This window comes from Stenella coeruleoalba (genome assembly GCF_951394435.1).
Source record: "Stenella coeruleoalba genome assembly, chromosome: 15".
Classification (NCBI taxonomy): domain Eukaryota; kingdom Metazoa; phylum Chordata; class Mammalia; order Artiodactyla; family Delphinidae; genus Stenella; species Stenella coeruleoalba.
In genome coordinates, this window is record NC_137161.1 from 79,882,473 (window position 1) to 79,909,855 (window position 27,383).

The 27,383-nt window shown below is 57.7% G+C and overlaps 3 protein-coding genes across 4 annotated transcripts; 2 read left to right on the forward strand and 1 right to left on the reverse strand.

The window, feature by feature from the left end:
- Nucleotides 1-6,085: 6,085 nt before the first annotated feature.
- POLR2J (RNA polymerase II subunit J) lies at nt 6,086-10,091 on the forward strand. Its single transcript, XM_079944117.1, has 4 exons — nt 6,086-6,215; nt 7,421-7,510; nt 8,944-9,118; nt 9,898-10,091. Exons 1-4 carry the CDS (start codon nt 6,163-6,165, stop codon nt 9,931-9,933), a joined length of 354 nt encoding a protein of 117 aa, XP_079800243.1. The 5' UTR covers nt 6,086-6,162; the 3' UTR covers nt 9,934-10,091.
- A 154-nt stretch (nt 10,092-10,245) lies between these two features.
- On the reverse strand, nt 10,246-16,964 carry LRWD1 (leucine rich repeats and WD repeat domain containing 1). 2 transcript variants are annotated; one of them, XM_079944114.1, is made up of 15 exons: nt 16,833-16,964; nt 16,088-16,322; nt 15,872-15,988; nt 15,283-15,423; nt 14,933-15,037; nt 14,549-14,671; nt 14,356-14,470; nt 14,047-14,156; nt 13,639-13,846; nt 13,064-13,136; nt 12,829-12,969; nt 11,292-11,383; nt 10,952-11,107; nt 10,760-10,872; nt 10,250-10,665 (listed from the first exon to the last, which is right to left on the reverse strand). In XM_079944114.1, exons 1-15 carry the CDS (start codon nt 16,910-16,912, stop codon nt 10,519-10,521), a joined length of 1,956 nt encoding a protein of 651 aa, XP_079800240.1. In that variant the 5' UTR covers nt 16,913-16,964; the 3' UTR covers nt 10,250-10,518. The 2 variants fall into 2 exon arrangements, with proteins under 2 accessions (XP_079800241.1, XP_079800240.1); XM_079944115.1 differs by lacking the exon at nt 14,933-15,037 and having other exon boundaries at nt 10,246-10,665.
- On the forward strand, nt 16,911-27,378 carry ALKBH4 (alkB homolog 4, lysine demethylase; the record flags this gene model as incomplete). The annotated part of the gene is made up of 3 exons (XM_079944116.1): nt 16,911-17,246; nt 20,174-20,371; nt 23,335-27,378. The coding sequence occupies 3 exons, from the start codon at nt 16,911-16,913 to the stop codon at nt 23,920-23,922; spliced, it is 1,122 nt and encodes a 373-aa protein (XP_079800242.1). The 3' UTR covers nt 23,923-27,378.
- Between the last annotated feature and the right edge of the window lie 5 nt (nt 27,379-27,383).

Here is a 27,383-nt window from a genome sequence, read left to right on the forward strand (position 1 = left end):
AGGCAGAGCTACCTACAACCCAGGATGCCGCATTCTTTTTGGAAGCCACCTGGAAAAAGGAGAGGGACAGAAGAGACTCCTGCCTGCCCTCAGTACAGGCAGGTACTGGAGGTCACCCCCTCCACCTGCCCAGGGATTCCACACCACCACTCCCCCAGGATCGCCAGGCCTGTTATTCATCCGGGGCTGGGGCAGACGCCCCAGATGTCTTGAGGGTCTGATTGGGCCCTCAGAGGCCTACAGCCCAGGGGGCTGGCACCCCGGGAAGCCCTGAGTGGGCCCAGCTCACATAGCATATGCGCCTTTGGGCCCAACTCGTAGGAAATCTGGGCAAGTTCCCACCAACCTTCTCTTGGGAAATTCTTGTCGAAGTAGAATTTTCAAATATGTTTTTAAAAATGACTCATAAAAATGAAACTGTGCACCTCAGATTGGACTTGAACCCACACGGCTGGGACTTTGACCCTGCCAAGACCCACAGTCTTCCAACTGAGATCACACACCTGGTTTCAGGACTAATGACGCTCAGGTTCTTGATGTCTCATCTCAGAAAGAATTCAGTGAGAGACAAAGTGATAGGTAAGAAGTGGATTTATTTAGAGAGAACCACACTCCACAGACAGAGTGTGGGCCATCTCAGAAGGTGAGAAAGGCACCAGGGTACGGGGTTGTCATTTCTTATAGGGGTGGGTAATTTCATAGGCTAATGAGTGGGGGGAGTATTCCAGCTATTTTAGGAAGGGGCGGGGATTTCCAGGAGTTGGGCCACTGCCCACTTTTTGATCTTCATGGTTGGTCTTGGAACTGTCATGGCGCCTGTGGGTGTGTCATTTAGCTTGCTGACGTGAGCGTATACTGAGGTTGAAGGTCTAGTGGAAAAAGTCGACTTGTCCGCCATCTTGGACCCATTGGGTTCTAATCAGTTTATATCATGCCCTTGGGCTATGTCATTCTTTCAAAGGTTGTGCCCTGCCTCCTTCCCTCCTGTTTCAAAAATATAGAATGGGCCTTCCCTGGTGGCGCAGTGGTTAAGAATCCGCCTGCCAATGCAGGGGACACGGGTTCGAGCCCTGGTCTGGAAAGATTCCACATGCCGCGGAGCAACTAAGCCCGTGCACCACAACTACTCAGCCTGCACTCTGGAGCCCATGTTCCACAACAAGAGAAGCCACCGCAATGAGAAGCCCGCGCACCGCAATGAGTAGTAGCCCCCGCTTGCTGCAACTAGAGAAAGCCTGTGCGCAGCAACGAAGACCGAACACAGCCAAAAGTAATAAATAAATAATAAATTTATTTTAAAAAATGTATAGGGTATGAACATGTATCAGAGATTTATTACACTCCAAGGAGGAAATGAATGTTTGGCAAAGCTAGTTCATAGACTATTTTGAGAGTCTGGGTAACGTTGGAATAATATTGTGATATTAGATACAAAACTGGTTGATGGAATTATCTTCTCTATGGGATGGAAACCTACAAGTTAATAAGTGACTTCAACGTCTGGGCTCTAATTGAATAATAAATTTCAAAGTCAAACACAGGTGGCTTCCCTGGTGGCACAGTGGTTAAGAATCCGCCTGCCAATGCAGGGGACATGGGTTCGATCCCTGGTCCGGGAAGATCCCATATGCTGTGGAGCAACTAAGCCCGTGCGCCACAACTACTGAGCCTGTACTCTAGAGCCCATGAGCCACAACTACTGAAGCCCACGCGCCTAGAGCCTGTGCTGCACAACGAGAGGCCACTGCAGTGAGAGGCCCACACATTGCAATGAAGAGTAGCCTCTGCTCGCCACAGCCAAAAAAAGCCTGCGCAGCAACGAAGACCCAACGCAGCCAAAAATAAGTAAATAAAAAATAAAAAATTAAAAGAAATAAATTCTTAAAGAAAAAAAAAAGTCAAACACAGGTCCATTCCCCAAGCTTAGGGATTGGCAAACTTTTTCGGCAAAGGCCCAGGCATGCAGGTTTTGGTTACCATTACTCTTGTAGCACAAAAGCAGCCACAGGCAATGAGGAAACCAACGGGCATGGCATATTCCAATGCAACTTTAAATACAAAAACAGGTGGCAGGCTTGATTTGGTCCCGGAGCCCTCACATTTTGACGATCTCTGCCCTAGATATTTATTTATTTATTTGTTTTTTTCTAAAACTCCTGCTTTTTTAAAACTTTTATTTATTCATTTTATTTATTTTTGGCTGCGTTGGGTCTTCGTTGCTGTGTGCAGACTTTTCTCTAGTTGCTGTGAGCCGGTTGGGGGGGCTACTCTTCGTTGTGGTGCTCTGGCTTCTCTTGTTGTGGAGCAGGGGCTCTAAGCACGTGGGTTTCAGTAGTTGCGGCACGTGGGCTTAGTTGCCCCACGGCATGTGGGATCTTCCCGGACCGGGGCTCGAACCCACGTCCCCTGCATTGGCAGGCGGATTCTTAACCACTGCGCCACCAGGGAAGCCCTGCCCTAGATATTTAAATAACCCCTGGTCAGACCTGTTCAACAGTGCTCCAGTATGGCGTTGTTGGGATATGCCACACACTCCCCCTTCCCCATATTTCCAAGGTTGGAAAATGTTTCTTAGCACCCCATGTTCTAGCCGCCCCTTCCACAGTGGTGCCAGGCAGACCTGTCTCCCTTAGACTAAGGAGAAGACGGGAATGGCCATTGGGACTCCTCTCGGGGCACACCAAAATTGAGCTGCTGAAAACTCTTTGGGGGGCTGACAACTTCTGGAGCTCAGGATCTCATGTTGGTCAGAGAATCAAAGGGCAAGTGTGACCAGAACTCCCTAGAGAGGACAGACTTCCACAGTGGCAGGGAGGGAAGCCCCTTCAGAGTTAAAATCCTCTCCCCATTCTGTCCCGTAGCCCAGTTAAGGCCAGGCCAGCCTCATCACCGCCAGGTCCCTGCAATCCTGGCAATGGTAGTGTTGCAAGAAAAGGTGGGGCACAAGAGGACGGTCAGGTCCCAGGTTTCAGGTGAGTTCCTGGGACGGGTCGCCAAGTATGGGTTCTCGGCTTCTTGCAGGAAAGAATTCAAGAGCGAGCCACAGTAAAGTGAAAGCAGGTTTATTCAGGGATATACACATTCCATAGACTGAGTGTGGGCCAACTCAGAAGGCAAGAGGCCCCAGGGTATGGGGTTGTCAGTTTTTAGGGGGAGGGGAATTTCATAGGCTAATGAGTAGGAGGATTATTCCAACTATTTGGGGAAGGAGCGGAGATTTCCAGGAGTTGTGACCCACTTTTTGGCCTTTTATTCAGCCTTAGAGCTGGCATGGTGCCTATGGGTATGTCATTTAGCATATGCTGACGTATTGCAATGAGCGTATAATGAGGCTCACGTTCTACTGGAAGCAGATTCTTCCGCCATCTTGGGCCTAATCAGTTCTAACTACTTTATGTACTCAGAGGCTGTGTCATTCTTTTAAAGTTTGTGCCCTGCCCCCTTCCTTTCTCAGTAGTGTCAACTGAAAAAAGAAATGCGCAACCTAAAGGTTGAGAGTTATGTTTTATTCGGTGGACATACTGAGGACTTCAAGCCGGGGAGGCAGCATCTTAAGTAACCCGAGTCGAAAAAAAAACAACCAGTAACCCCGAGAAAACTGCTCTGAGGACGTGAGGGGGAGCCAGGATATATAGGAGTTTTGCAACAAAAGGCAGGTAGTCTGAACATCAAGAGATTACTGTTAATTAAAGAAAACCAGATATCTCAATTTAAGGAATTTAGCGCTTTTCTTTGTATGAGAAGATGTAAGAGTCTGGGCTCACCAAAATCATTCCTTTGATATGTACCTCAGCTATCTGGGGCCAGTATCCCGTGTTTTCACATCCTGCGTTTCATCAAGCTGCACCTTGGGGTTGGCTGCAGTCTGATGATGGCTGGCTGGCCGATATTCTTTGTTTCCTTCCTGAGTTCCCTCAGGGCTCACCGTTGGGGGCAGGGCTGCAATGGCTGACAGCTGCGGCATCTTTTGTTTACTGACATGGCAGGCAACATTTTATTTCTCAGTAGCATCCTTGGCCCAAACTTTCCCAGGATGACTCAGACGGGTGAAGGGGCATCATTACTGTCATTGCCTTCTATTCCTCCGCAGTTAAAGAGGCCCCCACCCACTTGGCCTGGAGAGTCAAGGTTGGTGTGGGCCTCCAGCAAATGACATTTTCTCACCCCAGGTCTCAAAGCTTAAGTAGGAAAGAGTCCTTCCCGGGAAGTGGTGGGGGAAGCTCCAGATTTCCTTGGGGGCTCCTCAGCTGTTCCCCAGCCTTGAAGAAACAGCTGGAAAGCTGTTAGGGCTTCAGTAGCTAATCTGAGACCCCAGCCCCTGTTGCTTCAAACCGCGCAGGTGGGACTTTTATGCTAAGCTGTAGTCTGCAAAATATCAACCAACCAAAACCGACTCACTTATCCCTTATCCCTTCAAGTTCCTCTCATACCTGTGTTGATTGAAAACAAAACAAAAACAAAAATCACAACCTAAAAGTTGCGAGTTATGTGGGATTTTTAAAAAAATATTTTTTAAATTTTAATTTATTTATTCATTTTTTGGCTGTGTTGGGTCTTCGTTGCTGCAAGCGGGCTCCTCTTTGCTGCGGTGCGCGGGCTTTTCATTGCGGTGGCTTCTCGTGTAGCGGAGCACGGGCTCTAGACGCGCGGGCTTCAGTAGTTGTGGCTCACGGGCTTCAGTAGTTGTGGCTCGCGGGCTCTAGAGCTCAGGCTCAGTAGTTGTGGCACACGGGCTTAGCTGCTCCGCGGCATGTGGGAACTTCCCGGACCAGGGCTCGAACCCGTGTCCCCTGCACTGGCAGGTGGATTCTTATCCACTACGCCACAAGGGAAGCGCCTTATGCGTGATTTTTTGGGTTTTTGGCCGTTCCACGTGGCTTGTGGCATTCTAGTTCCCTGACCAGGGATCGAACCTGGGCCCCAGCAATGAAAGCGCCGAGTCCTAACCACTGGACCTCCAGGGAATTCCTGCGAGTTGTGGGGGTGGTTTTTTGTTTGTTTTCTGGGTGGTTTTTTTGCCGCACTGAGCGGCAAGAGGAACTTCCCTGACCAGGGATCAAACCTGTGACCCCTGTGGAAGCTCAGAGTCTTAACAACTGGACCACCAGGGAAGTTCCTGCGAGTTATGTTTTATCGAGGACCTTACTGAGGACAGTAGCCTGGGAGACAGCCTCTCAGATTGCTCTGCAGAACTGTTCCAAAGAGGTAAGGGAGGAGCCAGGATATATAGTAGTTTTTTGCTGAAAAACAAACAAAACACTTGTAGTCAAACATCAAAAGATTACCGCTAATCACAAAAGACAGACATCTCAAGTTAATGATTTCAGCAGTTTTCTTCGGAAGATGAAAGAATCTGGGCATTGAAATGATTCCTAGATATGCATCTTAACTATCTAGGGCCAGTATCCTGTTTTTCTCCATCCTGAATTCCCCTCAGGGCACACCGTCAGGGGCTGATGGCTTGATGGCGGCAACATTCTTTGTTTATTGAAATGGCAGGCAACATTTTTTTGTCCCCACCAGCATACACTTGCCACCTCCCCGGCCCTCACCCAACTGCTCCCCTAACAAGAACCTCGCTAGGCTACAAGCCCACCTGGTAAACCAGTAACAACCCAGCCAGGAGTCTTGTAGCAGCTTGCCTTGGCAGGTGGATTATCCATACACAACAGTCTAGCCCAGGGGAGGCTTCTTCTGCCCCGGCTGGTCACACCTGCCCACTAACCCAAGGCTCCATTCTCCATTCAAGAGCCTCTTGCCATGTATTCCAAGGGCACATTTCCAAAGAGGGATCAAGGGGCAAAGGGAGCAGAGAAAAGAGTTCAGGGTTTCGGCTTAGCCTAGACAGAGATGTCTCAAAAGAGCTGCCCCCAGCGTTAGGAGCATGCGTCAAAACATGCCCGCAGGTAAGCCCAGGAGAGGACCTTCCCGACTCACGCATGCGCAGAGCCACCAGCTCCTCTCCCTCCGGCAGGCTTTTCTCGCGCCTGCGCAACATCCTCCAGACCGATAGAGGGCAACGAGCCGATCCTCACACGGGTTTGGCACTACCGGCATAATCCGGAAGCAGCCGCTAACCCGGAAGTGGTCGAGTTATATAGGTCGAGTTCCGGAGGTGGTGGCGGCTGTGTGTGAGGCTTGGGAGGCTGCTGCGACGCTAGGATGAACGCGCCTCCCGCCTTCGAGTCGTTCTTGCTCTTCGAGGGCGAGAAGAAGTAAGTGGAACCGGCCTCGGTGGGAGAGGGTCGCAGACCCTCGACTGTCAGCGCCCGCAGGTTCTGGGGCTTCTCTGCCCGTCCGCTGCCGGGGGGACAGAAGGTTTTGCTCTAGCTCCACAGAGCGCTTCGCACTTGAGTCTGCCAAACTTAAGACAGTCCTAGGTGTTGGTGAGTCTCCCCATTTTGCAGATGAGGAAACCGAGCTTCAGAGAGGTTAAGTAACTTTCCCAGGCGCACAGAAAGTGGCCGGTCTGTATTCGAACCCAGTGTGTCTGGCTCCAAAGTCCTTTTCCTCTGGGATCTGGTAGCCCCCCTCACTCGTCTTCCCGCCCACCACCTTTATCCTTGCTGCAGCCAGAATGATGGCTCTGAGACTCACACCGGATCTTCATTCGCTGGTGTAAACCCTCCAGTGACGCCTCATTGCCTGCAGGTGAAGGGAAATGTAATCCAGTGCTCAGATAGCCTTGACTTGGCTCCTGGATCCCCCGCTTGAGAACTCTGTGCCTTTGGGCAAGTGACAGTCTGGCTGAGACCCACTTTCCTCATCTGGAAAATGGGCTTATTACTGTATTAAATCACAGAATTTTCTCTAAGGGGAGATTAAATTAGGTAATTTATGTAAAGCGCTTAGTCCAGGGCTCAGCACAAAGAAGACCGTCTTAAACGCTGGCTTTTCCTTCTCTTAGCTGTCTGGTATCCAGGGCTCTGCTCTGCGGTCTAGCCCCTGCCCGGCACTTCACTCTCCCTTGAGAGCGGTGGTTCTCAACCGGGGGCCATTTTGCCCCCCCCAGAAGACTTCGGCAGTGTCTGCAAACATTTTTGGTTGTCATAAAGGGGATGCTCCTGGCATCTAGTGGTAGAGGTACTGCTAATACCCCACAGTGTACCAGACAGCCCCCATACAGAAAAGAATTTTCTGGCCTAAAATGTCAGTGGTGCCAAGGTTGAGAAGCTCTGCTTTAGGAAGAAGGAGTAGTCCAGAGGTGAGATGAGGGTCCCACAGAGCCAGGCGTGGCTGGGTTTGGGGTATAGCCACGGTGCTACTCTGAGTCACAGAGGACGTTATGGGATGAAGAGATGGGAAAGTCTTCCAGGAGGAGGTGGGACCTGAGCCTGCCTTGAAGGGCAGGGTTTAGACTCTGGGGAGGAGGGAAGCCGCGGCCCTCCCCACCAACCTGTTGCCTCTGCCTCTCCCTTAGGATCACCATTAACAAGGACACCAAGGTACCCAATGCCTGTTTGTTCACCATCAACAAGGAAGACCATACGCTAGGAAACATCATTAAATCGTAAGTTCCAAGTCAGAGGCTTTTGGGGGTTATGTTGCTCTTTGAGAGGCCAAGCTTAAGTTCCAGGAGATGTTCTCAAGTCTCTCTGAGCTCTAGGAAGTCCTTCTGGGTGCTGGCTCTAGGAATTCACACATCCCAGTACCTTTTCTTCAAAATGACAGTGACCGGTTTCTGTTCACGTAGACACTTTCCTGTGTTGGCTCAGTTATCTGACTAAAGGAGGAGAATGTGCAGCGAGCCACAGGAAAGAAGGCCCGCTTGGGGCTCTGCTCACAAGCACGGAGACGCATTCAGCTTTGGCCACCCACCGCGCCCCCATTTGTGACAGTGACCTCAGTGACACCTGGCATTCTAAGATGTGTGTGCCGGAGATTGTAACTTAGTAGAATAAGGGAAGGAAGTGGGAGAGTGCCTGTGTGGTCATCCGGTGCCCTGGTGGGTTCCTGGTAATTGGATGGTGGGTGTTTGCACCGGTGAAGTCCTGGCCTGGTAGGTGGCCAGCAGTAGGATTGGCCAGAGACTTGTCATTTCGCTGCTGAAAAGTGCCATCAGTGAAGCCATGCCTTTCCCAGGTTTGCATGTTTGAGACCGTGGGCAGGAGCTTGTCCGGTCTTCTGGTATAAGTAGGGGACGGAGTTGCTCATCTTCTTTGTGGATGCCTCCTGCCCAGCGCCAAGCCAGTGGTGCACCCAGGCTTTCCTGGGGCCCTGCTGCCCCCCACCCTCCCCCACTGTGTGAGCCCAGTGTTCCCACCTGTGCCAGCCCCCCCCCCCCCCCCCCCAGTGCTCACATTTCAGGGAGCTGATCTGGAGAAAACCCCCACACGCCCAGGGCACAGCTCACGATTCAGGCTTCGCTTCCCCATAGCCTCGCGGACCAGGACCCCATGCGTGTGGACGGCAGCTGCCAGCCTGCATCGCCCAGAGGATTTCCGTTTCCACTTTATTAAGTGCTCAGAGCCTGGGGCCTTCTCCCCCTGCTGCCTTTATTTGCTGTGCCAGATGCTCTTTGGGGGCTGGGAATGGGGCTTTTTTTTCCTGAACACTAGCTGGATTTTTACTGCCTAGGGAGGTTTCTTTGGGGCCCTTGAGGGTCCCTGACGTCTCGTGAGGGAAGAGGTTGCTGGAAACTGTGTTTACTAGGTAGGGTCGTTGATCCTCATGGATGTAGCTGTGTGTATGGGAGGAGTCCCCACATGCTGTACCTTCTTCACATGTCTGTCTTACTTGGACATTTTTGCAGGGGCTGTGGGGTGGTGACAACGACATCACACAACACAAACAACTAAAGATCGAGAGCAGCTGCATTTGCTTATAGGCCCCAACCCAACGGGAAGACCCTTGGTTAGAAGGCCTGGAAGGTCACAAGGGGCCAGAGCCCCAAGGGCCCTAGGCTCACCACCCACCCGCACCCCACCCATCCCTGTGTCTCAGGCAGCTGCTGAAGGACCCACAGGTGCTGTTTGCTGGCTACAAAGTCCCCCACCCCTTGGAACACAAGATCATCATCCGCGTGCAGACCACACCGGACTACAGCCCCCAGGAGGCCTTCACCAACGCCATCACAGACCTCATCAGCGAGCTCTCCCTGCTGGAAGAGCGATTCCGGGTGAGGAGCTGGGTGTGCCGGAGGGGCTGGGGTCAGTCTGGACGCCAGCCTGTATGGTCACAGCTGCAGCGTGCTCATGCCCACACCTAGGACGATCCCCGGGTTGTTTCCTCTGATTTATTCAGTGGGGGAGATGGGGGCTGGGCGGAGGTGATGACAGAACAGGGGTGTATACCACAGCATCCGGGAAGTGTGGACTGAGGGGTCATGGAGGTGAGGCCTGGGGCCTGCTGTCTGCACCCAGGGTGGGACCTCACCCAGTGCCAGGGTCTCCCTTTGTGCTCTCATGGTCCCCGTGGAAGCAAGGGGCCTGCTGCCTGGGGCTGTCCCTCCAAGCCTCTTCCCTGTGGTGCCGCTGCCCTGTGGTTTATCTGTCTGGGGGCAGCTCATCTTATCGTAGGGTACCACCATCAAGAAGGCCAGATGGGTGTGGTCACATCTCACGCAGGGGGCTTCAAAGTCCAGACACGATTTAGAGTGGGAAGGATCCACGGCTTGTCAGATTTTCAGTCTGTCAGTCACAGGCTCACCAGGAAGCACCCCTACTCCCCCGCCTCCCTGCCACGCCAGGCAGCAGGACCTGTGCTGCAGGGAAGTCATGGTGGCGTGAGTAGGGCTGGCTAGAGGGTCCCTGGGGTGCTGGCTACCCGGTGCCTGGAACCGTTTGGGGCCCCTGGCCAAGGTCCTGGCAGCCCTTGGTCAGGGAGGCTGAGGCTGCGTTCCCAACATCCTCACCCGGCCATTCCAGCTCAGGGCGCCGCCTCCTTCCTCCCCCTCAGGTGGCCATCAAAGACAAGCAAGAAGGAATCGAGTAGTGGGCTGCAGCCGGCTCTTCTCCAGGCACCAGGTGGACAAAAGCACTTCCTCCAGCCGTGGGCCTCCTTGTAGAAAGTCCCTCACCCCTGACACCGATGTGTCCTGTACACAGAGTCTGTCTTACCTTCCTAATAAAGTGTGGCAGGAAAAGACCCAGCTGCGGGCTGAAGCAGAGGTGACTTCACAGCCTTGGGTCAGTCCAGTGGAGGTGGGGGACCTGTTCCGGAGCCACTCGGGGGCCTCATTTCAGGACTAGCCCAGGGAGCCAGATTTCTGTCTGAGAGGGTGGCAGGAACAAACTCCTTCTGGACAAAACCCGGGAACCTGGGGCTGCCCGGCGGCGTCTCAAGCAGAAGGAACTGAAAGCTCGTGTGCTTCCAGGCGTCCCTGCCCTGGGAGCCTCAGCTGCCGGGCCTGCCTGCCTTACTCAGCGGCGGACACCTGATGGGGCCCACAAACAGCTCCCCTCAGGCTTCTCTTACACAGTAGACTTTAATATAAAATAGTCACCAAAAAAAAAAAAAAGTCACCGATAAGAAGGTCCCCCTCACGACCCTAAAAGCTGAGTAAGTTGCGTCCCACAGTCAAGGCTGGTTTCTCCTCCAGATGGCGACAATGTTGGAGTCTGTCAGTGCCGTGAGGTAGGTAAAGGTGGGGTCGGCCACCACCGTGTTCACCATGGTCCTGCTCACTGTCTGGCCCAGGGCCCGGGGCTGGGGCCACTTAAGGATCTGGAGGGGAGAGAGAGGGCGCTGGGCTCCTGCTTCCTGACTCGGGCCCCCGGGCAGCCCCAGCCCTGGCGGGGACCGCAGTGCGCATGCCTACCTGCGTGGGGGCCTGCGGGGTGGCCGGCGGCGGGGGCCTCTGCGCCACGAGGGGCCTGACGTCGTAGATCCACACGTTGCCCTCCTCGTCCCCGCAGAGCACCATCCCCTCACCTGCCAGCACAGAGACGGGAATCAGGTGGGGCGGAGCTCCCAGAGGTGCAGGGTTAGGGGTGGCCGGCAGGCGACTCACCAGGACAGGTGCTGAGTGAGAAGTAGGCGAGCTCGGTGGGCGACCACTGCAGCCGGGCCAGGACCACGACGGCCACTGTGGACTGGCTGCCCCGGCCCTGCCACGTCTGGCTCCAGCTCCACAGGCAGATGGTGCCCAGGCTACTCCCTTTGGAGGCTGTCGGGGAGAGTGAAGAACTGTGCCCGGGGGCCCCTCTCCGGGCAACTCGTGTCCCACAGTGGGGACCCCTCCGAAGCCCTCGGACCTAAACCCCAGCCCAGGGAGAAGTGACCCCAGAAGGCCTGACCAGGGCCCATCTGGGTCCCAGGAAGCCAGACTGTCCCGAGCTAAGCTCGCTCACCCACGACGTCCTCGTTCACGAACGCCAGCCCGTCCACTCTCCGTCCAGTTGCCTCAGAGCCCTCGGAGAAGACGAACTCCACCTCACACACCCTGTGGGGCAGCGGAAGTGCTGGTCAGCCAGGAAGGCTGCACACAAAGGGCCGCTCGCTCATTCAGACACCTGCTGGGCACTTACTCTGGGCCCTCCCTGGCTTCCAGGCCCTGGAAGGGGGGAGCCAGCACCTGAGTGTGCCGAGTCACAGGCGGTGGCAACTTAGGGGGCGCAGGGACATGGCCAGGAAGGGCTCTGGAGTGAGGCAGCGCTTCCGAGGCTGAGTGAGGTGAGCAGTTCACTGGCCGAGTGGGTGCTTCTAGGCCCAGAGACTTGGTGGTGCGGGGGGTTGCTCTGACGCTGAGGACAGTGGGGAGTGGCTGCGGGCACACTGCTTGGAGAGGCCACCCAGCAGCTGCCCGGAGTCCTGGAGCCAGAAAGGCAGCCGAGTACCAACCACGAGCAGCAGACACATCTGAGACGTGGGGGAGACGCCACAGGACTTGGGGACCAGGCAGGGAGGGAGAAGGCAGGCCCAGGACTTGACTCCCAGGTGTGGCAGGGGGACACCACCAACACCTGGCTGGACAACTGCCACGGTCTGTGCTGAGGTGTCATTACAGTTCCCTCCTGCCACCTGCCCTAAAATTCTTCCCACGCTATTCCCCATGCTCAGGATAAAATTCAAGATCTCACCAGGGCCCCACAGGGCCAGTATATCCTCTGGCCCAGGCAACCTTGCCACATCACCTTGTGCCAATCCCTCCAGTTCTCCAAGCTGTGGCCAGCTCTCCCTGGTCAGCCAGCTGTCCCTGCCACTGGCCCTTTGCGCTTCCCCCGTGTGAGCACCCTTCCTGCCTCTGCCCACCTGACTCCCTCGGGACTCATGGAGAGCATGAGCCTGAGGACCTGTCCATCCGCCACTGGTCACCTCGGAGTCCCCTCGGCCTCCCTGCTCCTCTCGGAGCACCTTATTCTCCTTCCTCTGTAGCTGACATCAATCACACTCTGGGGGGTTTTAATGCCTGTCTCCCCCACCAGGCTCTGGGCCCCACAAGGCCAGGGGACCCCTGCCGAGCACTGTCTCAGGCCTTCCAGGTGATACAGAAGAGCCACACGCCTCCACCAGGCCCTTCTGGCCCTTCTCCTGGCCCAGACACCGTCCCGTTGTCCTCCACTAGCCCTGGGATGTGAGTTACTGTCCCCACTTTGTGGATGACAAAATCATGTTGGGCAGAGGAAGGTCACACTGCTGGTGAGTGGTAGGAGCTGGGCAGTGATGAGGTGATCAAGCCTAGAGAGGGAATGGACCTTTCCTCAAGAGATGGGCAGGAGGTGGGGACAGGGCAGCTCTGAGGAGGCCCGTGAAAACAGCCTCTGGCTGCCCAGGGCAGGGGGCGTGTTGCGGGCATCACTGCAGCAGGTGTGCCTGGGGTCAGACACCTGGACTGGGGGCTGCCCGGCTCCGAGGACTGGCTTTCAGGGCACCCCTGCCCGTTCTCACCTCCTCTTCTGAGGCTGGTCCAGCCGCACGTCCCAGCAACGGCAGCCGCCCTCACAGCCAGCCAGCAGGTAGGCATCCGGGCAGGAGGCGACGGGGCAGAGACGCAGGGCGATGGAGGTGGTGTCGAGTGTGAGCAGCTGGCTGCCGGCAGGTGAGAGGGAGGGCGTGAGGCCACAAACTCAGGTGTGTGCCCACCCCCACGCCCATCCCCCGAAGTCCTGCCGCAAAGCATCACCTGGCTTGGAATTCGTAATCGTGGTTGGGCACCCCGATGTCCCAGAGGATGATCCGCTTGTCATAGGAGGCCGCTGAGGAGGGGATGGGAAGGAGAGAGGTGGCCCTGAGGAGGCCCTGCTCCCTCCTGCAGGCTGTATCCCAGGCTGAGACCACGGCCCCAAGGCAGGGGGGGAGGGCCACGGCTGGGAGAAAGACTCCAGGGCCTACCATCCTTATCTTACTCTAACCTATGTGCCCCACGCCACGCAGCCATGTCCCGAAGTCTCTGCTCAGATATCACCCTCATCACACCCAGAGGGCCAGGGGATCCACCCAGGTCCCCAGGTCACAGACGTGGCCCAGGTTGTCAGAAACCTCCAAAGCCACAGAGCAGGTTGGGGGAAGAGACAGAATCTGAAGCCTGGTCAGTTGTCCATGAAACCCTGATGTTCCTACCGGTCTGCGCTGACCTGGGCAGCCAGCATGAGGCCCGCCAGCCACAGGAGCTCCCTGCCATCCCAGGAAGGAGTCCTGAGGCGTCAGGCTGCAGGACGGTGCTAAGGGAGCCCCGGAGGTTCGGGGAGGGGGTCTTACTGAAGAGGTGGGTCTCGTGTGTGGGGCTGAAACAGAGAGTCGCAATGGCCTTCTTGTGGGCCCGGATGAGCCCGCAGCAGAAGCCGGCCCGCACGTGCAGCAGCCGGACCAGGCCCCGCAGGCCTGCAGCTGCCAGCACGCTCCAGCGCTTCTTGTGGCCTGCCTGTGTGACCACCGTCAGGGCCGTCCAGGCCACTGAGAAGAACTCCTGGGGAGGGAAGGGGAGGGCTCACCGAGGGGCAGAGCTACACGCGTGCAGGATCAGGCCCGGGAACAGGAGCCCAGCATCAAAGAAAAAGGTCACCTGGTGAGTAGGTGGCCGAGTCTGGCCCCCCGACCCCAGCGCTCCTACCCCCAGGAGCCAAGGCTCTGCCTGCCACCCTGCAGGAGCAGGGCCCCGGCACTCACCTCACTAGGCGCCTTGTACTTGTGCAGTACGATGCCCGTCTGGCAGTCGATCACACACACGGCCTCCCCACCACACGTGGCCACGGTCTGGGATGTGGCCCCTGCCTGCCCTGTTTGAGAGGTCAGCCTGGTGACCCACTGCAGCCCCTCCTCCTGACCCTGAGGACACTCTGAGCTCTCTGTCTCTCCCGATTCCCCTGTCCACCCAGGCGGCCCCTGCACGTGGTATTCCCAGGCCCCGTGCCCAGAAAGCTTGCCCTGCTTGTTCCCTGTGGCCCTCGCCCCGCCTGCCCCCCGCCGAGGACGTGCCCTCGTCCCAGGCTGGCTCGAAGGCGCAGGCCCAGAGCTGGGTCTCCAGGTCACGAGGGCTGTTGTTCTTGCTGTGGCACTGCAGGAAGTGCAGGGGCTCCAGCTGCAGGGCAGTCTGTGGGAGCAGAGGGGGGTCATGGCTGCCCCCGGGCCTTGCTCCCACCACACGCCCCCTGCCACCTTGGTAGCTCACCTGGCTGCCAGCAGAGCCCACAGGGCTGCCCTCCACCTGGGCCAACGGGGAGGTGCACACCCGCTTGTTGGGAGAGAGGTTGACTGGGCCATCACCTGGCCGCTTCGAGGCCACTGGCCCGGCCTGTGGAGGAGGGGGCGGGGGCAACCCGAGGGCCTGGTGACCATGTGTCCATCTGCCCAGGGCTTCCTTCCGCCCCATCAGAGGCTGGACTGCACTCTCCCATGGGTACGGGAGGCCAGGGGTACCAGGGTCAGAGGGAACCAGCTCGAGCATAGAAGGCCATCTCCTGGGCACACTGCCAGGACGCCTTCCTAATGCCTCCCTAGGCAGGAAGGGCCAGGGCAGGCCCTGGGAGCCCGGGAGCCCCATGGAACCACTCACCCTAGGCTCCTGGATAGTGGTGGCTTTTGGGGGCCTCTCTGAGATGTTTGCCTCATGCACCTGAGTCCCACCAGAGGCCACCAGCTCCTCAGAGATCATCCGCACCTGGGTGGAGCCAGGCCATCAGGAAGCTGAGCACATCCCGGGGGCCTCCAGCCCCTCCCCAGACGCCCAGTCAGAGGGTGCTTCCCGAGCTGGGGAAGAGTCCTTCCAGCCCATAGGGCTTCCTTCCCTGACCTGCCCACTCCCCACATCCCCTCATGGCCAGAGACCTCCAGGGTGGCTCAGGCTATGGCAGCCAGGGAGGAGCTGGGAGAAGCGACTCCCAGCACAGCGGGGTGAGGACATACCCTCCACTGGGTGAAGTCGCTGAGGGACTCGGGCCCATAGCGGACGTCTCTGACGGCCGACCTCACAAAGTCTGCCTGGGCCTTCTCAGCCTCCTCCTCTGGGCTCAGTGCGGCCATGAACTTCTCCCAGTGAGCTGTGACCTGGCACGAGAGGGACCAGATTCAGGCTCAGCCCACCCCGGCTCTCCTGGACCTTCTGTGGCACCTTTGCCTCTAATCTCAGGGCCAGAGCTGTCTCAACCTCACCGCCTCTGGGATGCCTCCCCGAATCACAGCTTTCTCAGCTGCAGGTTGCACAAACCCAAGCAACACAGAGGGAGAGACAGGCCCCTGAAGGGAGGAGCTGGCCCAGGGTAAAGTCACCGTGAAAGCATCCCAGCCTCCCCTGCCAGGGCACGACCTCCAAGGACAAGAGTCCAAGCGCCACAGCCAAGCTCAAAGCAACAGGTCGGGCTAGGGGCTCAGGGCCACTTGGGGTTGGGACAGAGAGCCCCTGTAACCCCCCTTGGTGTCCTCCAAATGTCCAGTTCTGTCACTCCTCAAGGCCCCCGACTGCTCCCAAGCACAGAGACACCGCCCCGCCCCTTACCCTGCTGGTCAGCTCCCGGTTCAGGTTCTCCACCTGAGAGCAAGTGGAGGAAGCGTCCTTGCCGTTGACCTTACGGAGCTTGGGCAGGAGGAAGGAAACTTTCAGGTTGTCACTGACCTGGGGGATGAGGGAGGAGAGCGGCTCGGGGTCACCCCAGCCTGTGGCTGAGCCCGAGCCCCCAGGGTGCTGGCCCGGGATGCGGGGCCGCCCACTTACTGTCAGAAAGGGGTTGCCCTCCAGGCTGAGCTCCTCGAGCTGTGGGAACTGGCACAGGACAGTGACATCGCCCAACTGGTTGTTGGCGCAGCGGAGGATGCGCAGGTGGGACAGGCCCAGGTTGGCGGGCAGCGTCTCCAGTTGGTTGTTGGAGAGGTCCAGCTCTTGCAGCTGCTTCAGGCGGCTCAGCAGCTTGGGGTCCAAGTGCTCTGAGAGCAGATTCATCCCTGACAGGCTGGGGAGAGGGGCAGACAGGGCGGGCTCAGGGGGCAGGCAGGCCTCCCACCCCGCACGCACGGCAGCCCAGGTTGCCTCCGACGGCTTTGGCACCTGACATTTCTCCTGCGTGCATGGCCGATCCGCAACATTCCCCCACTTACTTTAACCCTGTCCCTACTTTATAACTTGGGGCAGCTGGCCCCCTCCAGGATGCTTTTCCTGATCCTCTAGGGGGGCTTTCTGTGCTCCCCAGTCCTCTGTAATTCTCTCAACAGGTTGCTCCATATTCTTTCTGCAAGACTGTCTCCCTAGCAGCCTGGACCCTCTTCTGAGGTAATGCCGCTCCGGGCCTACCTGACCCATCTCATAACGACAGAACGGCGTTTGTCCCGAATGATTAAAGACTCTGTCGAACCGACAGGCTGATAACGGGGCCGGACAGGGAGAGAGGAACGGTCCCAGGCTTTCTTCCCGACCGTCCGCCGACCCAGGCCCTGGTGGAGGGCGGTGTGGCCCCGGCCCTTACTCCAGGCTCCGGATCTTCCCCAGCCGGTCGCACTTGGGTCGCCCCCGCTGGATCAGCAGCCGCGCCGACAGGGGGCCCATGGTGAGGAGGCGCGGCGCGCTGGGACCTGATCGACGGCACGCGAATCCGGTGCTGGCGCCGGCGGTTGTCCGATTCCAGGAGGTGGCGCCGCGCGAATCCGTCGGCGGCGGCGACCGGAAGGAAGCGGCCGCGCGGACCTCGTACCCTGCGCGCGCACTACAACTCCCAGCGGCGCCCGCGGTCCCGCGCCTGCGCCCTGGCTGCCAGGACGCGGCGATGGCGGCTGCGGCGGTGGCGGCCCCAGAGGTCCTTCGGGAATGTGGTTGCAAGGGTATCCGGACCTGTCTAATCTGCGAGCGGCAGCGCGGAGGTGACCAGCCCTGGCAGCACCAGGTGAGGGCTGGGAGAGGGGCCGCGCCCACAACTCCGTTCTTCATCCGGGGAAACTGAGGCCCGGGTTGACCGTGAAGACGGGCTCCGGATCAAACCGTGTCAGCGGCCCTGGCGATGGGGGCGTTGCGGGGTGAGGAGATGAGGGCTTTGAGCAGTGCGCCTGGAGTGGGAAAGGGGCTGGGACGTGGATGCAGTCCGACCACAGCTCACCTCTGGAACCCGGGGGGAGTCTGACAGCAAACGTAGCCCCCCCGTGTCTGGGGCTGGAAGCTTCACGGGCTCGTGGTTAGACGACACGGAGAGAGTACGGGGTGCTGAAAACCAGGGCAGAGGGCCCCAGAAGGCCTTGGACGGAAACGGGCAAGGAGGAAACTCATTCCAACGAATTAACAAAAGAGGACTCGGAGGCTTTGAGCGGGTCAGGGGCCTTCCAGCCGGGCCAAGGCCTGGGGAAGGCGGATGATGCTTCAGGTGAGGGAGATGAGGTCGGGGGGGCCTGACCACGGAAGGCAGGCGGGACCTGTTCTGAGGGCCATGGCGAGCTCTTGAGGGTTTTAAAGGAAGTTACCTGTGAATTTTAGAAAGATGCTGGGAAGGGGAGGGGTGGATAGGAAGGAAAGGAGGCTGGGAAGCCAGTGAAGAAACTGTCACAGTGTCCGTGATGAAAGCTCAGAAGGTCCTGTGAAAAACAGTGGCGGTTCCTCAGAAAATTAAATGTAGAGCTACCATATGACCCAGCAATCCCGCTTCTGGATATGGTCCCAAAAGAATTGAAAGGAGGGTCATGAAGAGATATCTGTACACCCATGTTCATAGCAGTTACTCACAATAGCTAAAAGGTGGAAGCAGCCCAAGTGTCCACGGACAGATGAAAGGAAGAACAAAATGTGGTCCATCCGTACAGTGGAATATCATTCAGTCCTAAAAAAGGAAGAAGGGAAAGTCTGGCACGTGCCACCGCACAGATGAACCCTGAGGACGTTATGCTGAGTGAAATAAGCCAGTCGGAAGACATACTGTATGATTCCACTTATGTAAAGCCTCCAAAGTCGTCAAATTCACAGAAACAGAAAAGAATGGTGGGTGCCAGCAGCGGGGGGAAGGGAGGGGGAGAGGTGTTAATGGGTAGATTTAGTTTTGCAAGGTGAGAAAGTTCTGGAGATCGGTTGTACAACAATGTGATATACTTAACACACTGAAATGTGCACTTAAAATGTGGCTGAGGATCAATTTTAAATGTGTAACGTATATGTGGTTGTATATATTTGACCACAGTTTAAAACTTTCTTAAAAAAGAGTTTTTCAGACCTTGCCAAAGGTCTGAACTGTGCCCGTGGCCGTGGGCGTGGAGGCTCAGGGCACCGTGGGGGTAGCATGTTCCCAACCTGATGGCTGAGGGACGAGTGAAATGTACGGGATGACCCCTTAACTTTCCGTGTGTCCCATGTGAGGTGCCAGGAGACAGAGACATGGTGGTTCAGGGTTGGGGTGTGGGTGCTGGCGATGCCTGTAGAACATAAAGCGGGAGGACGCAGAATTCACTGGGCAGGGAACACCTCAGACTGCCCTGTAGCTCTGACAGAGTCCTGGCCAACACAACCGGAAGCTCCGGAGCAAAGACGGCCTGGTAGGCAGTCCCACGCTGGGCAGAACTGGCCAGGCCTGTGCTGGGTCACTGGCTGGAGGCCCAGGAGAAGGGTGGCCTCTGCTCAGAACCAGAGGCAGGTCCTGAAGGCTCTGCCACAGGAGGTTGTCAGCCTGGCACTCCTCTGGGTGACTGGCAAGTTCTGCTCTGTTTTTTGTGGGTTTTTTTCCCAAAATTTTAGGTACGTATGTATGTACGGGGCCGTGCCACTCAGCTTGCGGGATCTCAGTTCCCCGACCAAGGATTGAACTGAGGCCATGATGGTGAAAGCACCCAATCCTAACCACTAGACCACCAGGGAACTCCCAGCTTTGCTCTTTTTTTTGTTTTTTTTGTTTTTTTGTGGTACGCGGGCCTCTCACTGTTGTGGCCTCTCCCGCTGTGGAGCACAGGCTCTGGACGCGCAGGCTCAGCGGCCATGGCTCACGGGCCCAGCCACTCCGCGGCATGTAGGATCTTCCCGGACCGGGGCATGAACCTGTGTCCCCTGCATCGGCAGGCGGACTCTCAACCACTGCGCCACCAGGGAAGCCCTGCTCTTTTTTGATGGGAAATTCAGTCAGCGCCAGTGGCTGCCACAGTGTAGGGCAGGCCCCAGAGATACCCACACCGTGGCCGGAAAGGGCTTCTCCCTCTGGCCTCCCAGCATGTGCTGCTCACCTCCTGGGCAGGCCCGTGGCCTCAGCTTTAGGGGAGCAGATTTCTCCAGCTCCTGGTCAGGGCTGGCTGCCTTCACACAGTCCTCCTCTTTAGCCCTCACCGGCCTGGGGAGGGCAGACAGTGCCCCACAGCGACACAGGAACAGTGTGGCCTCGGAGGCTGCGCCCCAGCTGTGCAGCCTCAGGCTAGTTCCTTAACTTTGCTGAGCCTCAGTCACCTCATCTGTAAAATGGAGGACGAAAGAATGGTTCTGCTTACTCTCTTCCCTTTTACAGATGGGAAAGTGAGAAAGGCAGGGCCTGAGGGCCTTTCCCAGGAGGCGGCCCTGGGCAGGGGTCCCGCCTCCCTCTAGACTCCAGCTGCCTCCCAAAGTGCTGCAGGGGATGGTGCAATGCTGGGTGGGGCTGCTTCTCGGGGCGTGTGTGTGCAGTGTGCGGAAGGGCTCTAGTGGCTCCAGGACCCCTGTCCCCTGTCTTTTTTTTTTTTTTTTTTTGCCGCACCAAGTGGCATCCGGGATATTAGTTCCCTGACCAGGGATCGAACCTGGGTCCCTCGCAGTGAAAGCGCCGAATCCTAACCACTGGACAGCCAGGGAATTCCCATCCCTGTCTTTCTTTTGCAGAAAACACACCGGTTCATTTACTACGCCGACACCGGCTGGGCTGTGGGGGCCGAGGAGTCCGACTTTGAAGGCTGGGCCTTCCCCTTCCCAGGCGTGACACTGATCGAGGACTTTGTGACCCCAGCGGAAGAAGCTGAGATGGTACGGCTGATGGACCGCGACCCCTGGAAGCTCTCACAGTCCGGGCGGAGGAAGCAGGTAGGCTGGGCCAGAGCTGGGCCAGAGAGGGCAGTCACACCACGGGGCCGTGCCAGGCTCCTGCCCCCAGAGCCCCTTTGCTCACCTCCCTCTCAGGGCCTTCCTTTGCAGCCACCTCCCACCACTCCCCAGGGCCATTAGGTGACAGTCGGGGTGGGGGGTGGGGGGTGGGGGCAGGGCTGCTGAATGGGGTGTGTTGGGAAGGGGCAGGGCCAGGGGCCTGGGCATGGCCTGCTCACCTTCCCATGAGGCGGGGCTCAAAGGCAGACGGCCACTCAGCTCTATCTGCCCTCTCCCCAGCTGGCCTAGTGCTGGTGACCCTCACAGAGGGTTTCTCGAAGGCTGCCAGTTGCCCCCCATCCCCCTACCCCCCTGTCCAAAGTTCTCCCCGTCAGTTTCTAGTCTCCCCAGCCCTCTTGCCACTGATACTTGGGCCTCCAGATCCTGAACCTTCCCTTGCCGGGCATCACAGTCCCCTCCTCCCTGGGTCCGCTCTTCTCCTTTTCTGTTCCTCACCCCCAGCAATCCTCGCCCCCTCCAGGACCTGCGAACCAGCCATCGGCCACCTTTCCACATTCCCTCCCCCTCCTGTCATGTGTCCTCACCCCTCTTCAGTCCTGTGACCAGTTAGTACAGGCACTTGCTCAGGTGCCCCTCGCCCTTTCTCCTCTTACTTGCGCAGGCTCTTTCTGCTCACCCACAGCCCTGGTCGGGTCCAGCACCCGCGCCCCCTGCTGGTGGCCGCCCTGGCTCTGGCTCTCCATCCTGAGCCGGGCCCTTCCCGCTCGGCAGGACGTTCGCTTTGCTGCCCTCTTTCCAAACCTCTCCTTCCCCTCCTCACTCCCCCGTGACGACCAGGCCTCTCTGAGGGAACAGGTGCATCTACAGACGTTCCCTTCTCGCCTGTGCCCAGCTTCTTCCCGAGCCCCACTCCAGCTGCGCACCGGATGCTGCCCCTCTCCTCGGAACTCCTTGTCCCGCATCGCCCCCTTCTGTCCTCAAGGCTGGCTCTTTCCCACCGGCCTGCCAGTAAGCTCTGTCTCTCTCGTCTCTGCAGCAGAGCTTCTCAGGAGAGCTCTCCGTTCTCTTCAGGTCCTCTCTTCTTGCCGCCGCTTAACCCTCTCAAAAACTGCCTCCATCGCCCACCTCCTGTCTAAAGCCTGCGGCCGGTTCTCGGGCTCAGTCCTCAGGCCTCTCCTTTTCCTTCTCCAGACACTCCTTACTGATCTCAGTGAGGCCCGGCCCCGCACGTCGGTGAGTTTGGGGCTCCCGCACTCGTATCTCCAGCCCTGGCATCCCTAAGCTGAGCCGTGGCTCCACCTTGGCAAATTCCATCTTTCACCGGCTCAGGCCAGAAACGCTGGATCTTTCCACGTTCCTCTCTTTCATTGGTAATTCCTGTCAGCTCTGTATTCCTTCAAAACATATCCTGAATCTGAGAACACACACCCCCTGCTGCTGCCACCACCTGCCTCTAGCACTTCCTGGGCAGCCCTCGGTCCTCCTCAGTTGGTTTCAGTAGGGAGGAAGTGATCCCACCGACATCCGGTTGGATCGAGTCACTGCTCTGTTACAGGCCCTCCAGGCCTCCCATCTCAACGTAAACACAGAGGCCTTACCATGCCCCAGGGGGCCCTTCCCTGGCCGCCAGCCCGATCTTTGTCTTCTCTGCTGCGGTCTGCTGTCCCCACGGCAGTCACCCCCACCTCCTGGGTTCCTCGGAGTCTCCTGGCCGCAGCCCGCCTGTCCCAGCCTCTCTGCCTGCTGCTGCCAAGGAGTTGGGGTGGCCCGCAGGAGCCGGCGGGCCCCGGCACTGAGCCACACGGAACAGGGAAGGAGAAAGACTCCAGCAGCAGATGGAGCCACCCTCCACGAGGCAGGGACCCGAGGGAGCAGGGGTGCGGCTAGATGCCCCCCATCCCTCAGGCCACAGACCTGAGGTGTATCTACAGGGCTCCTCCCTAGGGTGTCTTTGTTTTGTTTTTTAAATAAAAGCCACCCACCATAAAATCCACCCATTTCAAGTGTATAATTCACTGGTTTGGTTTTCAGTGTATCCACAGTGTTGTGCAACTGTCGCCACTGTCTAGTTCTGGAACATTCTCATCACCCCAGAGGAAATGCGTACCCATTACCAGTCCCTGTGCATTCCCTCATTTCCCAGCAAGCACTAAGCTACTTTCTGTCTCTGTGGATCTTCCTCTTCTGGGCATTCGTATACCTAGGGTTATGTAACACGTGACCCTTTGTATCAGGCATCTTTCACTGAGCATAATGTTCTCAGGGTTCATCCCTTTGCAGCCTGTAGCAATGCTGCATTGCTTTTCGTGGCTGAATATTATTCCATTGGATGGATGGACCACTCTTTGTTCATCATTCATCTGTTGGTGGACACTTGGGTTGTTTCTACTTTTTGGCTGTCATGAATAGTGCTGCTGTGACTAGTCTAGTACAGACTTCTGCGTGGACGTGTGTTTTCAGTTCTCTTGGGTGTGAGGCTAGGGGTGGAACTGCTGCTGGGTCCTGTGGAGACTCTTCTCCCTTGTGGTCCTGAAGCCCAGTTGCACCCAGTGTTGACCAGATGGGTAACGCTGCCGTGGGCTGGCCTGCCCTGCCTCGCTCGGCTCCTTCCCAACTCCCCAGCACCACGTCCTGGGGATGCCAGCCGTGCATGGGCCTCTTGTCTCCAGCTCTGCTTCCTGGGGTACCTGGGCCGACGTTCCCCCGGTGCTTCACATCCCCCCCCTGCTTTGTTTTCCTCCTCAGCATTTACCGCCATCTGATGTCTGCTGTTTATATTTATCTCCTTGGTGTTGGCCTCCTCCTGCCAGAATGTCAGCTCCGTGAAGTCCGATATCTTTGCTGGTCTTGGTCACTGTGCTTGGATGCTTCAGCCCTGGCGTGTGATGCCATTTCTGTAAACTCAGACAATTTCCCACTTCCTTTTTGTCCTCATCCTTCAGGACTACGGCCCCAAAGTCAACTTTCGGAAACAGAAGCTAAAGACCGCCGGCTTCCGGGGCCTCCCCAGCTTCAGCCGGGAGGTGGTGCGGAGAATGGGCCTCTACCCCGTCCTGGAGGACTTCCGGCCCGTGGAGCAGTGTAACCTGGACTACTGCCCGGAGCGGGGCTCGGCCATCGACCCCCATCTGGACGACACCTGGCTGTGGGGGGAGCGGCTGGTGAGCCTCAACCTGCTGTCCCCCACTGTGCTGTCCATGTCCCGGGAGGCGCCCGGCAGCCTGCTGCTCTGCCTGGCCCCGTCCGGCTTCCCGCAGGCCCCGGTGGAAGGCGCGACGGCCCCCGGCAGGTCTGTCCCGTGCCGGGAGGTGGAGGTGGCTGTCCCCTTGCCCCGCCGCGCTCTGCTGGTGCTCACGCGAGCCGCGCGGCACCAGTGGAAGCATGCCATCCACCGCAGGCACATCGGGGCCCGCCGCGTGAGCGCCACCTTCAGGGAGCTGTCAGCCGAGTTTGGCCCCAGCGGGAGGCAGCGGGAACTGGGGCAGGAGCTCCTGCAAACCTCGCTCTCCTTTCAGGGGAGACCCACGTGAGCCGCCTCCCCGGGGACGGGAGCTGGCGCCAGAGTGGACCATTAGCTGGCATTGAAGGGGGCGCCCAGCCCGAGGGTCTTTCTCAGGTCTTAAGAGGAGACTGCTTGACACCCTGGTGCCCGGCAGCGCGAGCCCTGTCCGCGAGCTGGCTCGACGGGAACGGGCCTCAAGTCGGTCCCCTTTGACCTGCGCCGCGGCCACTTGCCTGGGTTGTTTAGTTTGTCACAGCTTGAGGGCAGTGGCATACTTTGAGCTTAAAAATCGTTGGTACCACTTCAGGTCATTTTCTCCTTTATCTGTCTCTCTTAACAAGGTTGCCCGATGTCCCAGCCTGCAGGCCCTTCATTTATTTATTTATTATTTTTTATTTTATTTACTTTTGGCCGTGCCACGCAGCTTGCAGGATCTTAGTTCCCTGACCAGGGACTGAACCCAGGCCCAGGGCAGTGAAAGCACCGAGTCCTAACCACTGGACTGCCAGGGAACTCCCAGGCCCTTCATTTAGGGACCGTGTTGGATTGGAGAACAGGATGGGTAGAAGATGTGAGGTTATTACTGTTACTACTGACTTCAGAGCTGCTGACAGCTTCAGAGTTGCACTCTGCCCGGGTCATGCTTGACCCCATGGGGTGCAGGATGCGGAACACTGGTGACCAGCGATTGGCAGGGAGGGGCTTCCAAGCATCACCTCTCTCCACAGTGCTCCACCAACAGCAGAGAGCAATTCATAACTTAAATACTTATTTATTCAGTTCAGTCCAGGGCAACTGTTTTAAAAATCCATACACAGGACAGGGGGGTGTGCACGCCGCATGTGGTCTCCACAGCGTCATGCATAGTGAATCAATCAGCACAAGACAGGTAAGCAGTGCAGATGAGCCTCGACCTGCCCAGGCCTAGGCAGTTTTATCCTCAGCAGACCTTCCTGGAAGAGACACTGAAATGCATTCTGCCCTGGCAGTCTGTCTAAAATAGAAACGCTGGAGTTTTGAAACCCCTGGTCAGGTACTAAATGGAGACCGTGTTCCACTTTGGAAGGGGCCTCAGCGTATCTGCGGGCACTTGTTTTAATGAGCACCAGGAAGGCTCTGCTCAGAGGAAAACAGGGCGAGCCCACGCTGGCTCCGGGGCGGCCTGCGGCGCCTCTCAACACAGAAAGGCCACTGCACTTGGAACCCCCTTCACAGTCAGGTTAGGCCTCCAGAAACCAAATTTCTAGCCTGCAATTTGCTTCCCTCCCCTCCGCAGACTGCCCTGCTGCAGCTCCAAATAGCAGCTTATTCTCCAGTCCTGAGGGCGCCCCCCGATCATCAGTCCCCAGGCCCACAGTCATCTCTGTTCTCACAAATTCAGTTTGCCTCATGCCTCTGGGAACTAGAAAGGCTGGAGCTGGGAGAGCTCGCTGGAAGAAAGAACAAGAAATTACAAGAACATTATTCTCCTATTCAGTGTCAAAAACGTGATTATGTGGCATCTTTCCTACCCACGTGGCACTGTCACTGGGCACCTAGTGTCTGACCCTGATGTGGCCAGGTGTAACAGCTGGCCCCTGGCTGACACCCAGAGTGTGCTCGCCGCAGTCTGGGGAGCTCGGCACTCCGTGGGCCTGGCACACAGGGCAGGGGCACCAGATGGCCCAGGAGGGTGGCCGAAGTGAGCCCAACAAGGCCCCTCTCAAAAGCCTGAGGCCAGGGGAAGGGGCTGCCGTCCCCTCCCAGCAGTGGGGAGGAGCCAGCCTTTCTAGTCCCTGCCAGGACACAAAGTGGCCGTCTTGCAGTGCCGCTGACATTCTTTTGCAAAGCAAACGCATTACACCAGACGAGCCTTTTCAGCAAGGCTCTGGGAGAGGAGACATGCGCTAGGGAGCAAGCAAGTCACGACAGATGTCTGCAGAGGATGCGAGGGACACACGCCCTTTGGAAGGCGCTAGGGCTCTCCTCCGGCCCAGCAAGACACGATGTCCAGGCTCCCCGTAAATGCCATGACTTGCACTGGTGATTCTCAGCATTCAGTTACGTGTTAAGGTTCAGGTTCTCAACAGGATGTCACAGTCCCAGAAACCTCAGCCAGGCTTGCCCGCACTTCTTGGTACAGGCAACCCAGACCCCACAGAGATGTCAGGCTGTGGACAGAAATGCCGTCAGAGCATGAAGTCCAGTGACTGTGAAACAAAAGAAAAGGCACCACTCTCTGGTGGCTGCTGGCCAGTGTGGTAAATGTGGTTCTTAAAAGCGGCCCAGGGCGCAGCAGGCTCACACGTAAGCTGAGCTGTAGCATGTATGTGTTCGGTCCAAGAACATGGGCTCAGGTCTACCAGACGCCCTTCTGAAAAACACCACAACCTGTGCTGTGCATGGCTGCATAGAAGTGTGAGCTGGGCCTGTGCTTGTGGCCAGGAGGCCCAGGAGGGGAGCGCTCCACACGGTCTCACCTTCCCTGCCGTCATTATAAGCAGGACCCACGTTTGGCCAGGGCTGGCCGCTGATGCTACCACCCACAGACCAGGCCCGGCCACGGCCTTGTCTAGACAGGAAGTCCCCTGGCTGCCCCCTCCCGCTGCCGGGGGCCACAGGCAGCAGGGAGGTGGGCGGGCTCGGGTGCCTGGGCGAGAGTGCCACTGCCTTCTGCAGCCACAGCCCGGAGGGTCAGCTGGTGGCTCAGGAGACAGTCTGTGGCAGAGAGACGGAGGCCTCTGGACTTTGGGCCCTTTCCCCAGCCTGGTGGCCTCGCTGGGTCAATGTGGCCAAGGATCCAGCTGGCAGGGAAGAAAGAATCTGAGCCCAGTGTGCCTCAGAGCACCCCTCAGTTAACAGCCACCTCCAGTGGGCGCCCACAGACTGGCCTCCGCCCTTGGACGGCTCCCCCAGGGCCTGGCAAGTCTGACGCGGGCTGGGCCACGTGCCCTGGGCTCCTGCCTTCCTTCCCCAGCCCCACGAGCCAGGCTGCCCAGCTCCCTCCAGGGCAGGGAGGGAAGCACCAGGCCAAGCTGTAAGCCTGTGCCCCGTCTAATCGTAGCAGGGTGGTACCATCAGACGTGCCACCTGGCTGCCACAAGCCCAGCTCAGGAGTCACGGGGCAATCCCTTCCCTGAACCCATGGTGCTACCCCGACTCTCCAGGTCCCTGCCAGGCTCCCGGCCCCCGCCGGCCGCTCGCTCCAGGTCTCCAAGGTGACCCGTGACCACCCGGTGCTACTCGGAGCCTGGCCTCCAGCCTCAGGAAGTGCCCAGGGCCAAGGACTCGTCCTTTCTTTCCCCTGAGCTCTTAGCATCAGTCTCCCGTTTAACTGAAGATTTCCATCTTCTGAAGGAAAACGGTCCAGGTCTTACAGCATGAAGACAGGACTAGAACTTTGGTCTTGAACCACCTGGCAGTGTCTCGGCAGCCCTGTTGGCAATTTGCATTTCTGAAATTCCCCATACCGCAAGCGAGTTCTGTTCCCTCCCAGCGAGGCGTGGACGC